This window comes from Melopsittacus undulatus, chromosome 6, assembly GCF_012275295.1.
Source record: "Melopsittacus undulatus isolate bMelUnd1 chromosome 6, bMelUnd1.mat.Z, whole genome shotgun sequence".
In the NCBI taxonomy this organism is placed as follows: domain Eukaryota; kingdom Metazoa; phylum Chordata; class Aves; order Psittaciformes; family Psittaculidae; genus Melopsittacus; species Melopsittacus undulatus.
Window position 1 is genome coordinate 9,513,608 of NC_047532.1, and position 14,151 is coordinate 9,527,758.

A 14,151-nucleotide genomic window follows, 5' to 3' on the forward strand; every position below is an offset into this window, starting at 1 on the left:
TTTGAGCATATGCTGTAATTAAGTTATGTAGCTGGTAATGTTCAGGTACTTTCATTTTCTGTTTAAATGTGCTTCCATGTCCTGAAAGCAATACCTTTAGTGGTGACAGTAACACATCACAGATGTTAGTAGCAGTGGGAGGGCTGCTTGTGCTGGGACAGCAGATCCATTGCTTCTCCATCAGGCAGCACCAGGTGGATGAATGGGAAGTGGTAGCAGGTACCAGCGGGGCTGTTGGGGCAGGGGGGGGTTGTTTCTCAGGCTGAGCTCGCCAAGGGGGAGCAGCCACCTGTCCTATGGCTGTGTTGCCCTGTGTCAGGTGTAGATGCCAAGATACCTGTGTTGTTGCTGACACTTGAGCAGCATCACCTCTGTCTTCCCAGTACTGCCCTGTCCTTTGCTGCCAGCAAACAATGTTTAATGCTGTCCCTATGGATGACTACTACTTCTAACTTTGTGCAATGAAGAACGAGTGTTTAAGTGAAAGATATTCCTGCTAAGCTTTAGAAGCAGAAGTACACCTCACTTCTCTCTCCAGCTGTATGAAGGCTGGAGGGTTGATGTGGAATGGAGATACTGTCTGTGGTATGTATTTCTAAGGGAAAAATGCAGGTTATGGAAGCATTTTCTTTTCTCCATCCAACCTCTCTATAACAGCAGAATTAACATCATTCAACATTAAACTTTCCAGGTTTTGGATGTGTTCAGAGGTAACATAAAATAGTGACCTGATCCACAGGTTTAACAGCACCTCTCAGTGAGAGTGAGGGGTCTGATGTACCTTGTGCATAGCCACACCGACAGTGACTGGTGGAGATGGACCAGACCAGGCCAGCATGGCTGGAGCCAGAGACCTGCAGCAGGTACTGACCTGCTCCAGAACAAAAGGGGCTGGGAGGCTGTGGAGAGGGAACAGGAAGGAGTTTCCTGTGAGAAATACCTGCTAGTGTCGAGTACAGAAGGAATGATGGTGGGTTTGAGCTCAGACATGTCAGGAGATGCTCTGTGGTTACTTGGGGGATGGAACTGCTGCTGCTCTCCCACCCTCACGCCTCTCTTGTTCTCCCAGCTCTCCTACAGCATTTGTAACTACAGAGCAGTGAGTGCTGAGCTGCTCCACACACAAGTGCAGCCACCCCCTCTCCATATCTGATGTCTCACCTGCAGCTATGACTGACCGAGGGGAGCTGCTCCATTTCCAAGGCTCTGGTAACTGCAGAGAGTCTCTCCCTCAGCCTCCACTCGGTTTGCTGGTGGATGAGGCTGAGGGGGAAGGCATGGGGCTGCCATGGGATGGGTCACCACCAGACAGCTCGCTCCCAACAGCCTTCTCTGAGAACTCAGCTGCCTTCCGGCAGTAAAAGATGACAAGCTTAATTACAATAAGGTGACATTTTTATTATTTATACAATAAAGAGACTTTTTAATGTTATTCAAAACACTTCTTTAAATACTGAAAAAGTTGGGTACACCAAAGCCGAAAAATGGCTCTGCTATACACTGCACAGCATTGGTTTAGTCCCTGTAGTTGTTCTATGTACAGCAGCATCTGCAAAATGCATTCGAAACACAATATGCACCTTACGGGGGGTGTCATACATGGAGGGGGGGACGGGGTGGATACAACCGGCGTGTGCAAATTAACCCACCAGAGAAGTGATTGCACTGATCAAGAGAGTTAAAATAGAGTTCTGAAGTACCTTTTTGCACATAAAATGAAGCAGCTTTTCAAGTTCAGTAAGTCTTTATACTGCAAAAAACATTAAGTACATTCACAATCTATGTTAGTAAAGTAGTAAATATTTCTTCATTCAGCCTTATTTACATTAATACTGTAATTAAACTGAAAAGTACAGTTAGTCATTTGTAATATAGCAATCTTTGAACACATACAAAAATGACCATTTTCTGTATATAATTTAAGCTCAAAATCACAATTATCTCAAAATATTAATTACAATACAGCCATCTCCATCATAATTAAACATGTCTTTTATAAAATGGTAAAATCTTTAACAAAGTAAGCTGTTGGCTACAGTACTCACAAGTAGAAAACTGAACCGATGGGAGTGTCTGCTCTGTGTGGGGGGGGGGAAGCTGCCCGCACCAGCCCGGTGGCTGCAGGGAGCCGGGGGGACACTGGGGACCCCTTGTGTGCCACAGGGCTGGGGCTGAGCAGTGGGAATGCTGAACGCAATGCAATGGTGGCACTTGCTTCCAGCCCACTCGCTGGAACTGCCCGGGGAGAGGATTGGCAAAAAGCTTCATTTTTTAATCATTTTTAAATGGTTTTAATAGAAACTGCTCCTGACATTTGCTTTTCCTGCTGCTGCCACCCACCTGTGCCCCAGCCTGGCCACTGGGAGCCGCATGGCTTGTGCCCATCACCAAACGTGTTCAAACCAAAACCAAACCAGTTAATCCATATCCTATCCAAACTACTGGCCTGAAAGTTGTATCGTCATGTTGTATTCACACTGGGAATAAAGCCTCAAATCCAACTGCCTGGAAATGGAATCGTATCTTTGTGTGCTTGCTTAAAGTTCAGGTTTGATGGCAGAAGACAGGGGAAGAGCACTGGGGCGGGATGTGGAGGTGGAAGGGAGCTCAGCTGCAGGGAACACTTGAATTTTAGCAATCCTAGTGTAGAATCCACCAGCTTCAGCCCCCACAGGCCCCAACCTGCACCTCTGGGGCTCTGGGGAGATGGATACTCGTGTCAAATCCTGATTCTGCTTTTACAGGGCTCACCGGTGGTGGGATGGGGAGCACCCCACATCAGTCCAGCCTGCAAGAGCCTGCCTCCAACTCTGCTCCATTAGAGGTCAGTCCCCCCGATAAATATCCCCAACAGCCCCTTGTTCAGGCACTGACCCTGCTCCTCTGGAGAGCAGAGCCTGCTCCTGAGCGGGCCAAAACACCTGGGGTTCCCTTTAACACTGACTTTGCATTTACTGTTGCATATATCTCCACCAGATATATACATATATACATCCATAGCTATAAATAAGTGCTTTTGAGTTGCTCAAGGTAACTAAGAGCTATATTACAAGCCAGAGAGCTTTAACCAAGGAAAGGCTTTACATTCCAAGTGCTGACTAGCAACAGCAAACCAATCTCCTGAACATTTCCTATTAATTTCGGTTGGAGTTTTTGCTCCTGCAGGTTAGTGGTGGTCTGTAACATCAGTGATTGCACTTTCCAGGTGTCCAGGGCTTGTCATTCCTGCTCAGATAAAGACCACACTGGAAAAACCTGAGCCAGCTTCCAGGCTGAGCATCCCTAGTGCAGCCCTGGAATGGCTGATTGCTGTCCTGGGTGCACTGTGTGCCCAGCATGGAGAACACGGCCCCCAGCTTTAATCTCAGCTGTCCCCTGCACCTCAGCTTTGTCCCTCCTCCACCAGGTACCTGCACCAGGATGCTGCCGGACATCGTGTCCCTGGCTGGCAGAGCCTGTCCTCACCTCGGGAGCTGGCGTAGTGCCGTGAAACACGCATACAGACATGGACATGCTAACAAATACCTTGGAAAACATCAAAACCAATTTGAAGATGTTAAACAATCACTATTATGAACAACTGGCTTCTAAATATGACAGTTTATCAACATCCAGGTAAAAACTGCAAGCTGGGAATGGGAAAATGGGTAAATTACTAAGACTGGAGAGTCCTGTGGGCTTCCCATGGTCTGAGCTTCCCCTTTGTCTCAAAATAAGCAGCTTCTTTTCCTTTTCCTCTTTTTTTCTTCCTTCTTTCCCCATAGGAGCTGCCTTCCAACAAGGTAGCAGAAAAGCAAGGCTTTCTGCCAGTCTGTGCTGGGTCACACTGTGTGTTATGAGGAGGAACCGGAGCAGTGGCACTGACCACTGAGCTCCTTAAAACCTGTTGTAAAATGAACATATGGGAATAACCTTGCAGGCTTCCTTCTGTAAGCTAGCCCTTCCCTGAGGATCGTTAGTGTTTATTGCATGGAAAAATCTAAAAAGCACAAAGCATCTGCCTCTTGTGGCCATGCTTGCCTGGGTCTGAATCCATTTACATGCACAGAAGTGAACCCACACATGGAATTCACTTTAGGGGGACTGTCACTGCCTCCACACTTGCCATATAATCACTTTTAGTAAATAAAATAACATAAAATATCATCATTATGTGCAAAGCATGCACATAACCTGGTACCTGACCTGCAAACAGGCTGCAGGTGATCGTGGCTGGGACATTACAGGAGACTGCCCAGGGAAGACAAGAGGTGCAGGGTGTATTTTGAAGGATCATTGGAAAACTCCTAAGTAGTCCATTAAATAATGTTAATTGCTCCCAATACTACTGCTAGCTAAACATTTCAGCCCATCTGAATAGAAATAATGCCAACAAGAATGTATTTGGTATTTTGGGCAGTGGGGCTGGTTTTAAAGCTTCATTATGGTATGTTTGAGAGTAAATGTCCCCCAGCCCCCCTCATGAGCTGGTGGGAGGTTTGGCCCAGTTAGGGACTGGAACATGACATTCCACTGCACTAACCTGGCTTCACTGTGTTTCATTATAATCCATTACACTTGGCAGTCCTGGAACACAGACCCACACACGGCCTGACTGGTGATGCCAACCATGCTTTGGGTCTGCTGACCTTGGTGTGCAGGAAAACAATGGAGCACAAACTGGCACCAACAAGTGGCTGCACATGGGGGAACAGTCACAAAAGTGATTTTCCACATTAAAAGCCAAAGGCAGCTCCAGAGAAGGATTTAGGTACAAAAACATTCATGTAGGGACCTAAATCCCATTCAGTGTAATTACAAGCTACGTAGGTGTCTACAGTTTCCTGAACATGATATTGAATAAATTCTTATGTTTTTTAAAGGGCAGTGGGGACTCAGGAATGGAAATTTTGGCCTTGGAAATGTCAGGGGAATTAGAGAAATTTTGGATGGGCTCAGCCAGAGCCGGTGTGACCTGATGGCACATTAGGAAATCACATCCAAGAGACAATCCAGCTCCAGCTCTTGTGAATCCAGCGAGCTCTTTCAGCTGGTGGCATCAAGAAGGTTTTAATTTACTGATAAGTATTAATTATTTAAATTGGTGTTCTGAATATCATAAAATAACTTCTCCAAACTGGAAAACTTAGAGTAAGCTTTGGCTGTAGCTCATTGGCACCTGCTGGTGTCTGACAGTGCCAGCAGCACTATGGTGCTGTCACTTGGAGCACTTCCTTGGATAAGGGCAGATTTACACTAGGTGGGCTTGGAATTTATGTTTCATTAATATTTATGCAGATAAACTTAATTTCTCCCGTTGACTGAGGAGGAGGGAGATAGAAGATGAAGGAGGGAGAAGCTGTGGCTGCCCCATCCCTGGCAGTGCTCAAGGCCAGGTTGGATACAGGGGCTTGGAGCAAGCTGCTCCAGTGGAAGGGGTCCCTGCCCATGGGAAGGTTTTGGAACTGGAGGAGCTTTAAGGTCCCTTCCAACATGCAACAGCCAGTGCACAGGGAGCTTATGTGCAAATGCAGAAGTATCGCTTCCCAGATGATGGCTAAAGAGCTCCCATGGCAGAGGTGAGCCCAAGAATCAAGTCATCCCGATGGGCTTAGCAGCTGCCATACAGTCAGAAAAAAAGGGGAAAAAAATTCCCAAATCTGGTGCTTCCTAACAGCACGAGAGGATGGTTCCTGCTGCACCATTTTACTGACTAATCGGTGATTTACTTTTTATGTGTGGGGTGCTTTGTCTCCTCTCCCACATGCACACGTGGTCACAGAACCACCACCCTCTCCCAGCACCAAGTGACTGCCCAGTAGCTGCAGCAGTTTTCCTTTCTCCCAGTTTACCTTGATATGGGCATAAGCCCTTGGCACACCAACCTCCCCACGCTGGAGCTGCTGGTAGGGGTGTGCTCCAGTGGTGGCAGGGGCACATTGGCTGGTAGGAATGCTGATGGCACCTTGTGCTGCTCAGTCCTTCCACCCACTGCATTCAGCGTGCTGCTGGGTTGCCCTGGGTGCAGTTACACCAGGGTGCAGCAGACAGGGGCTGCATGTCACAGCTCTGTTTAATCTGAACAGAATTAGCCCAGTCAGCATGTACCTGATGGGAGAGCAGGAAGGGTGAGAATTCTAGAGGCTCTTGCAAGCAGCAGAGTGCAGTGTTCTGTCCATGTCCTCATGCTATAGCTACACTCCTCTGCCTTGAGTTTCTAATCCAGGTGGAAAAGATGTAAGGGAGCCTGGCCAGTGCAACTGGTGCCATCAGGTCAGAGGGAACTGGGTCCCTTTAAAACCCGTTTCTTATATTTCTCCACCTTGCCGTTGGTTACAGACATGACGGATGCCTGCAACAGCAGCAGTTGTGTGCTGTCAGGATGCTCTGTTGGGACAGCTCTAGGATGTGGACGTGAAGGGTTTTCCAGCTTCACACTTCAATTGGGAAGCTTTCCCCAGGCCAGGTCAGCATCACCTCCGGGGACTGAACCTGCTCCCCCTGAGCCACATTACCCAACTGAAGGAACAGACAAAGGTTGAAGCCTCCCTGACAGTGACACAGTGACCGGGGGGAACATGGCTGGACCAGTGTGAAAACACAGAACAGGGTAAGACTGGGAGGCACAGGGAATGGAACTAAAGAGCCTGTCATTAAATTAAAACCTGAAATAATAAAATCAGCAGCAACAAAAGGTGCTTTTACTGCCACCCATCACAACCTTCTTCCATTTCTGACCATACCTGCCTGAACTCATTGCTCGTCCACCAAGTGTGTTCCCATGGGATCAACTAAAAGTGTCAAACGACAGAAGTTAACCAATTTCATCTCAGTTCTTTGTGTAGGTCCCAGAGTCGAGTGTAATTTATTAAGTATCTCACCCTGTATAGTGACATTTTTACTAATTCATATGGAGCCAGCTATACACACTGCATATGTACAGGTATTTTCATAAGGCATATAATATCTTTGCATTGAAAATAAATGAACATTAGTAAATTTAATTTAATATATACTTTCTTTGAGGTGTTTATGAAAATATTTTTTCTCTCTATTTTTGTATGTGACATGATAGAAATATTTCATGGGAAGTACAGGTTTATATATTTTATCTTTATAAAGGCATATACAACTTTGAGGCAGTGTTTCTGATGGACAGCAGAATTCCTAAAGAATTTGTATGTGCTTCTGTGTTTTGAAATCATATGAAATTGACTTTAAGAAGTAACTGGATTAAAAAAACGCACCAATGCACAGCCAGAGGCTGACAAGTAAAACTAATACGTAGCCACATGAACAATATATTTATATAGTTAATATATTTTTTCAAGATGATTGGTACTAACATAGAGTATTTTACATTTGGCACTACTGTTTGCCATTGGTCCAGCAATTGGCAAAAAAATTTGTTTCCTATGTATAAATCTGTTTGAACATTAGATCTGGCTAGACATATTTACTATTTATAAAAAAATAGTTAGACAGTAAGCTCACGTTGAATAACTAGGTCTACTGTGTTCTGGAAACTCTTCAGGAGTAATACAGCCTTCTCGTGTTCCATATGTACAAAACTGTGTCCGTTTGCCTGCAAGACAAACACAAGGAGAGGAGAAGTCAAAGGAGGTTCTGTTTAGCCTCATCATGTTGGGGGAGCAAAGGGATATGTGCAGATTAAAACCAAAGCTACAATAAATAATAATTATATCATACAATAAATATCATACATTAACTAATAATCATACAATGGTTTCCTGCACAATAGAGTTGGACTGGGCCCTTAAGAGAACATATCTCTCGCATCCTGCATTGGACAGATGCTGCATCCCTGCTTAAAGCCTCAGGGACGCTTCCCAACTTAAACTACTCCATGACTCTTCAACATTCTGCATATTTTCTGAAGGAGCAATGCCCCTGGATGTGAGAGGTTCAAATGCTGTGAAGCCCAAAGGAGGTTAATGCCACCAGAACACGTTGCTGAGTGCAAAGGCAGGTACCAGCTAAGACATGCTGCATATACAGAGCAGAGAATGCACTGAACTGTTCTGATTCTGTGCTGGTTCCCTCTCCAAAGACACCAGGAGAAACCTTTAGCTATTACAGAAACTACAGCCCTATGGAAGAACTACTGTAGAAGATGCTTATTGCACTACACATGGGTATCTTGGCCACCACACAACTGTACTACACCCTACAACCCATGGAAGACACTTCTGAAGCCCCCAGCCAACCATCAGCACAAGCAGCATAGGGGACAAGCAGCACAAAGTGGCTGCAGAACCCCCCCTGGAGCCAAGATCCTCCCCTTGGTGCAGGGGCTGCAGAAAGGATGCCCTGCAGCCTCTGACTGCATTAAAGGATAAAGCTCCGAGGAACAGGAATACAGATTTCAGGCATGAAGAATTTCAAACGTTCACTTGTGTGCCCAAACTAGGCAGTCATTGGCATTCAGTTGGAGGTCATCTCAGGCTCTGGTTCATTCAGAGAGACACGTTTCTGAGTGTTCATCACACAGCTCACTGGGATCTGCACTGCTCATTCAGAAATAGGAATAGAAATCAAAGAAGCTGCTGACAGCCTAAGGCCAGGCAGCTCTGCCCTTGTCCCTTCTCCTTGTCAAGCTGCACAGTGAGGGGTGTGGGAAAAGCTTGTGCAATCTCAGCTTTAGCTAACAGAGAAACCTCATTTCCACAAGAAAAGCTTCTGGAGGAAGTGGGCTGTAGGAGGCACACATCCAAAGACGCAGCAGCGGTCCACAACCAGAGGGATCTGTGATTTACCAGATAAATAAATGGTAACTGGAATAAATGGGCACTCCTGCTGGGGTCTCACATTCCCCACAAAATATATTATGAAATCCCCATCTATTGTTACACATTGAGTTATCCCATCCCTGGCAGTGCTCAAGGCCAGGTTGGACACAGGGGCTTGGAACAACTTCCTCTAGTGGAAGGTGTCCTTGTCTGTGGCTGGGGACTGGAACTGGATGAGCTTTAAGCTCCCTTCAACACAAACGAGTCTGGGATTCCATGATTATTTAGTTCTAATTCTTAGACAAGAAGAATGGATTTTAGGTGAACATGGAGCCACCGTAACAAGGTTTGTGAGAACTGAGGGGCAGCCTTTAACACAGGGTGGCAGAATTGCACGACATGGCTGAGAGCTGCTCTCTCCTTGCTGACAGCTCCAGCAGCCATGCAGCCATGTTCCTCCTTGAAAGTCATCTACTGAAACTGCTGCTAATTCAATAGCAGCAGAACAATTTTTACTTATCAAACAAATAACTGAAGAGCTTATGGCACAGGAGGGGAAGTCACAACAATTTTGTTCCCCTACAATCCCAGTGGGACCGTGAGCTTCTGGATTTCCTCTGAAAACAACATTCTCCCTGCAGAAGACACACAGATGCTTGTCTCTCAGAAACAGGCTTTGGGCAAAACTGTGCTTATGGATCACAGAATCAGAATCCCAAAGGTTGGAAGGGACCTCGAAAGATCATCTAGTCCAACCCCCCTGCAAGAGCAGGGTAACCTAGAGTACATCACACAGGAACTTGTCCAGGCGGGCCTTGAATATCTCCAATGTAGGAGACTCCACAACCCCCCTGGGCAACCTGTTCCAGTGCTCTGTCACTCTTACAGTAAAGAAGTTCTTCCTGATGTTAACGTGGAACCTCCTATGCTCCAGTTTACACCCATTGCCCCTTGTCCTACCACTGGATATCACTGAAAAAAGCCTAGCTCCATCATGACAGTTTCTTATGGGTAAGTCCACCCAGGGAATGTCAAACCTTTTGCTTTTTAAATCTTCCTTTCCTCATCTACCAAAACTGCATGGGGAGACACGTAACTGCACTACAGAAACATCATTGCTTCTGACAACACCCTGGAAGCACAGTCCTTCATGTGAATGTTTGAAGAATTCCCTCTTGCAGCCCTGGGCTGGTAATACCTGTCCATATTTTACCTACACCTTGAGTAAATGGAATTCAATGTGTGGTAGCACAAAAGGGGCACAGACATGGTGGTGTTCCAGTGGCTGTGACATCGGGGATAGCAGGCATGGGGACACACAAATGCACTGGCCAGGAACCTGGTGGGAAAGGGTCAGACAGACATACTGGGGGAGAGAGTCCATAGGATGAAGGTCCGTATGACAGGAGAAGCAGATCACGGGGCAGACTGCATGAAGATGGGGTCTGAGGCTGAGGAAACACAGGGAGATGGTGCCTCTGAGTCCCAGCAGATACTGGGACCTCCTCCTCCACCAGGACTCATAACACAGAGCCCTGGTCGCTGGTAGGGGATGGCCTCATGAGATTAAAAAAGAGGTGATGGCAATGGTGGAAAATTGGGGTGAAGAGATGCCACTGAGTATTACTAATTTCGAGCTCTTACTGCCCAAGGAATGGGATACGTACACAGCTAGAGGCACTGCTTGTGTTTGAGAAGTAAAATATCTTCATCACAGGTATGGTTTCTATCTGTTAATTCCTCCGTGAGATTAATGGCCCTTTCACTTGCCACAGTATAAATCAACACCTGGTAACAGGCATTATGCATGGGCAGAAGTAATTGCAAATAAAAGGCAAACTCTCTTGCCAGAGCATCTGGAATGACAGTGATGAATGAGGAGCTGAGGCTGAGCCGTGAGCTGATGAGAGGGACTGAGAGTGCAAAGTCAAACTTCATGGGTGTAAGAGATGAATAAATCAGGAGAGTGAGATCTGCTCCCCCCAGACCACACAGCAGTACCTTAAATAAACATATGGAAATGCTCCTGATGCTGAGACATGAGAAATCCCAGCTCCTGATGGCCTGTGTCCATCAGAATTCACCCTCTCACCTTATTTGGCTGTTACTTTTTAACATCTTTTAGCATATATTTGCTTCTGTTTCTGAGCTCACATTTCAATATACCACCATCTCTAGCTAATTTTGTACTTCATTTAGCTTTGTTATTTTCTCTATCTCACATGTTTGGAGCATCCTGACAAATGTGGGCTGCCTATCGCAGAGCTCAGAGCTGGTCACTACTGCAGTGCCCCTGCAGGGTAGGAGGGAGCGGGGCAGGAGGAGGGAGAGAGGCTACTGAAGATGTTTTCTATACAGACAGCCATTAATTCCAGTGAATGAGGAGCTTTGAAAGGTGCGTGCAGGAACAGCCTGTCTTTCTCTTTGAAAAGTTCACTGGGATACAGGAAACATTTGTTACAAACAACAGAACAAAAAGTGGAGACTTATGTAAATGCCACAGTTGCTTCCATGATCCAGCAGTGGATCCTTTTCCTGCAAGTGCATTCACAAATGCTGAGGCAGCAAGAGAGAGGCAAAAATATCGCTAGCAACTATTCTGTCAAAACCAGTCAATACATTGCCAATAGAGTCAATTGCCAATATAGTCCAAATGTGAATACAGAGCTCCCTGCACCAGTGCAAAGGTGAAAACTGGAGACATGTCCTGCTCTGTCAGACTCCTGCTTGTGACACTGCCCATGAAACTCCTCTCTTCCTGCACCTTCTTCTAAACCATGTCACCTGGACCAGTCTTGTGCCTCTTTTTCACACCCTCAGTTCCTTTCAAACAGCTTTATTCTTTCCAAGAGCAGCTTTCAAAAGCACTGTAATGCTGTTATAAATCAGCATTAAAGTACCAAGGTAACAAAACCAGCAGTTAACTTGCCCTGAAAGTCATGTCATTGTACTTGTAAGATGCAAAGACTGAGTTCAGTGACAAAGCTTGATTTAAATCCATCCCTACCTGGAGGATCTTGTCGCCAGGCTGGAGCAGGCTGGATGCTGGTCCGTCAGGCTGAACCCTAGTAACAAAGATACCCTATAAGTCAGAAGTAACAGAGGTTAGGATGCTATCACCAAGAACTACTTCCCAAAATACAGGTGTCTCCCTAACTGCTGTCTGGGGCTTTAGATATTCTGTCAGTGTTCTAAACATGAAACTCTTTTAAATCTGTTTGTAATCAAATACTAGGATGGGTTTGTAGCAGCTCTTTGTGACCGTCAGTGAGTTATCACCTGAGAGGGGCTTGGGACAAGGGCCTGCAGGGACAGGCCAAGGGGAATGGCTTTAACCTGCCCGAGGGGAGACTGAGCTGAGCTCTTAGGCAGAAGCTCTTCCCTGTGAGGGTGCTGAGGCGCTGGCACAGGGTGCCCAGAGAAGCTGTGGCTGCCCCATCCCTGGCAGTGTTCAAGGCCAGGCTGGACACAGGGGCTTGGAGCAAGCTGCTCCAGTGGAAGGGGTTCCTGCCTGTGGTGTGGGGCTGGAGCTGGAAGAGCTCTAAGCTCCCTTCTGACACACCTACCATTTGAAACTAAGATTCCACATCACAAAATAGTGTCCAATATGAATAGGGAAAGAGTAACAGGGTTATCAGGAGGATAATTAAAATGGAGCAAGCATTAGTTAATAGAATGATAAGGTACCATAATCTATACAGTAATATGTGCTGAATATACTTTAAAAATTTAAAACATTTTCTAAAATCCAGTCTTGATATTCAGCCCTTGAGATACTCAGTGCAATGCTCTGCAGGTCTGGCAGTCCAAGGTCTGAGCCATGAATGACTTTGAATAGGGTAAAATTATGAAGTGATAAAGCATATTTCTAGATTAGTTTTCAGTATTTCAGTAAAATACGTTAACAAAATCCCAAATCAAAGATTGAGTTCCTCAATGGTGAACATATTTGAAGTATTTCCCCCGCAGCTCAGGCAGTCCTGCACGTGTGCATCCTCCTCAGTGCACAGGCACTGTGCTCTGCTGTGCTCATCCTGCTGCAATGTTTCAGAGTAACAGCATATAAACCCCTTTATAATTATTAATCTCTTCAACATAAGCCCCCCATCACTCCCTTAGTGCACAGATTTGCATTTCTGCTACCAGTAAAATGAAGCCCATCCACAAGAGTTGATGAACTGAGCATATTACTGGTGCAGGCACATTGGCAAGGGGATACAGACACTGCTCTGGTAATTTCAGGTAAGTGATAGACAGTGGAAGCACAGCTTGAGTCAAACATGGTGCAGTAAAGAGACAGTGATGTTACAAAGTGTTAATTCTAGTTTGCAGCCTCAAAGGAGGACACAAAAATGAGTGTTTTAGGAGAGAACTGCTAACATACCCAATAGTTATGTATGTTAAGTGCAACTATTCTTGAAGTTCAGACCGAGGATTATCAATGACAATTTGAAAGGAGTTAAGGTTGTGTCAGATTGGTATTTCCAAAGAAATAACTTTTCCAATTTGCAGGCAGATCTCAAATATTTGAAGAGGTGAAAAGCCAGTTTTATTGTCATCATTTGACAAATACTCTCAGTGTTTGTGGAAGTTAAGACAACCTCTTCACACTGAATCCAGTATTGTTAAAGAGTATGAATTCTGTGTTCAACAGAGATGTACCCTTACACTTGTTTTTCCACAAACTCCAGTCAGTTTTACTGTTCAGAACAGGTCTGAGAGTCCCCGTCCTGCTCCTAAAGCCCTGTGTAGCTGATAATCTCCAGTTATGTTTTCATAGGCACCCACATGATTTCTGCTTTGATTCTCTCTTCTTCATTAACCAGGGAAAAAGCAAATACTCTCCTAACAAAAGAAAAAGTCAATTATGGAGAAAATCCTTTCAAATATCACAACAGAAGTGCATAAAAATTTCACTCATGTTGTGTCTGTCTCCACATGAGACTCGAAAGCAAGGAGCATTTAGAGAGAAATGTGTAACTAACTTACCTTATCGGAAGGTTTGAATGGATTTCCTTGTCCGCTTATTCCACCGCTGATACTAAAACCAAGGCCAGGATTCTTCTCTATCCTCACACAAAACTAGGTTAAAAAGACATGGCAAGGTAAGTCAATGCCAACATTCCAGCCTATCCAAACTGCAGCATCTTCTTCACATATATCCATTGCATGGAACCACAGTCTGGTTTGGGTTGGAAGGGACCTTAAAGCTCATCCACTTCCAACCCCTGCCATGGGCAGGGACACCTTCCACTGGAGCAGCTTGCTCCAAGCCCCTGTGTCCAACCTGGCCTTGACCATTAATCTCACTGCTGACAAAATGAGCTGACCCTCTCAGAAGCTGCTTTGCACAATGCAGTAAAACTCAGCAGAATATAATGATAAATGGAATGTATCTACATGTTTTTAGCATGCTGCAGTG

The 14,151-nt window shown here is 45.5% G+C and overlaps 1 protein-coding gene across 1 annotated transcript in view; it reads right to left on the bottom strand.

Annotated features, from left to right (window-relative positions):
• Positions 1–4,986: 4,986 nt before the first annotated feature.
• Positions 4,987–14,151, bottom strand: part of LRRC7 (leucine rich repeat containing 7) — a 93,755-nt gene continuing 84,590 nt past the window's right edge. Inside the window, exons 23-25 of the mRNA XM_031050810.2 lie at positions 13,719–13,811; positions 11,737–11,811; positions 4,987–7,564 (exon numbers count right to left, since the gene is read on the bottom strand). Coding sequence (XP_030906670.2) covers positions 7,457–7,564; positions 11,737–11,811; positions 13,719–13,811 — 276 coding nt within the window. The 3' untranslated portion in view covers positions 4,987–7,456. The remainder of the gene's footprint in view (positions 7,565–11,736; positions 11,812–13,718; positions 13,812–14,151) is intronic.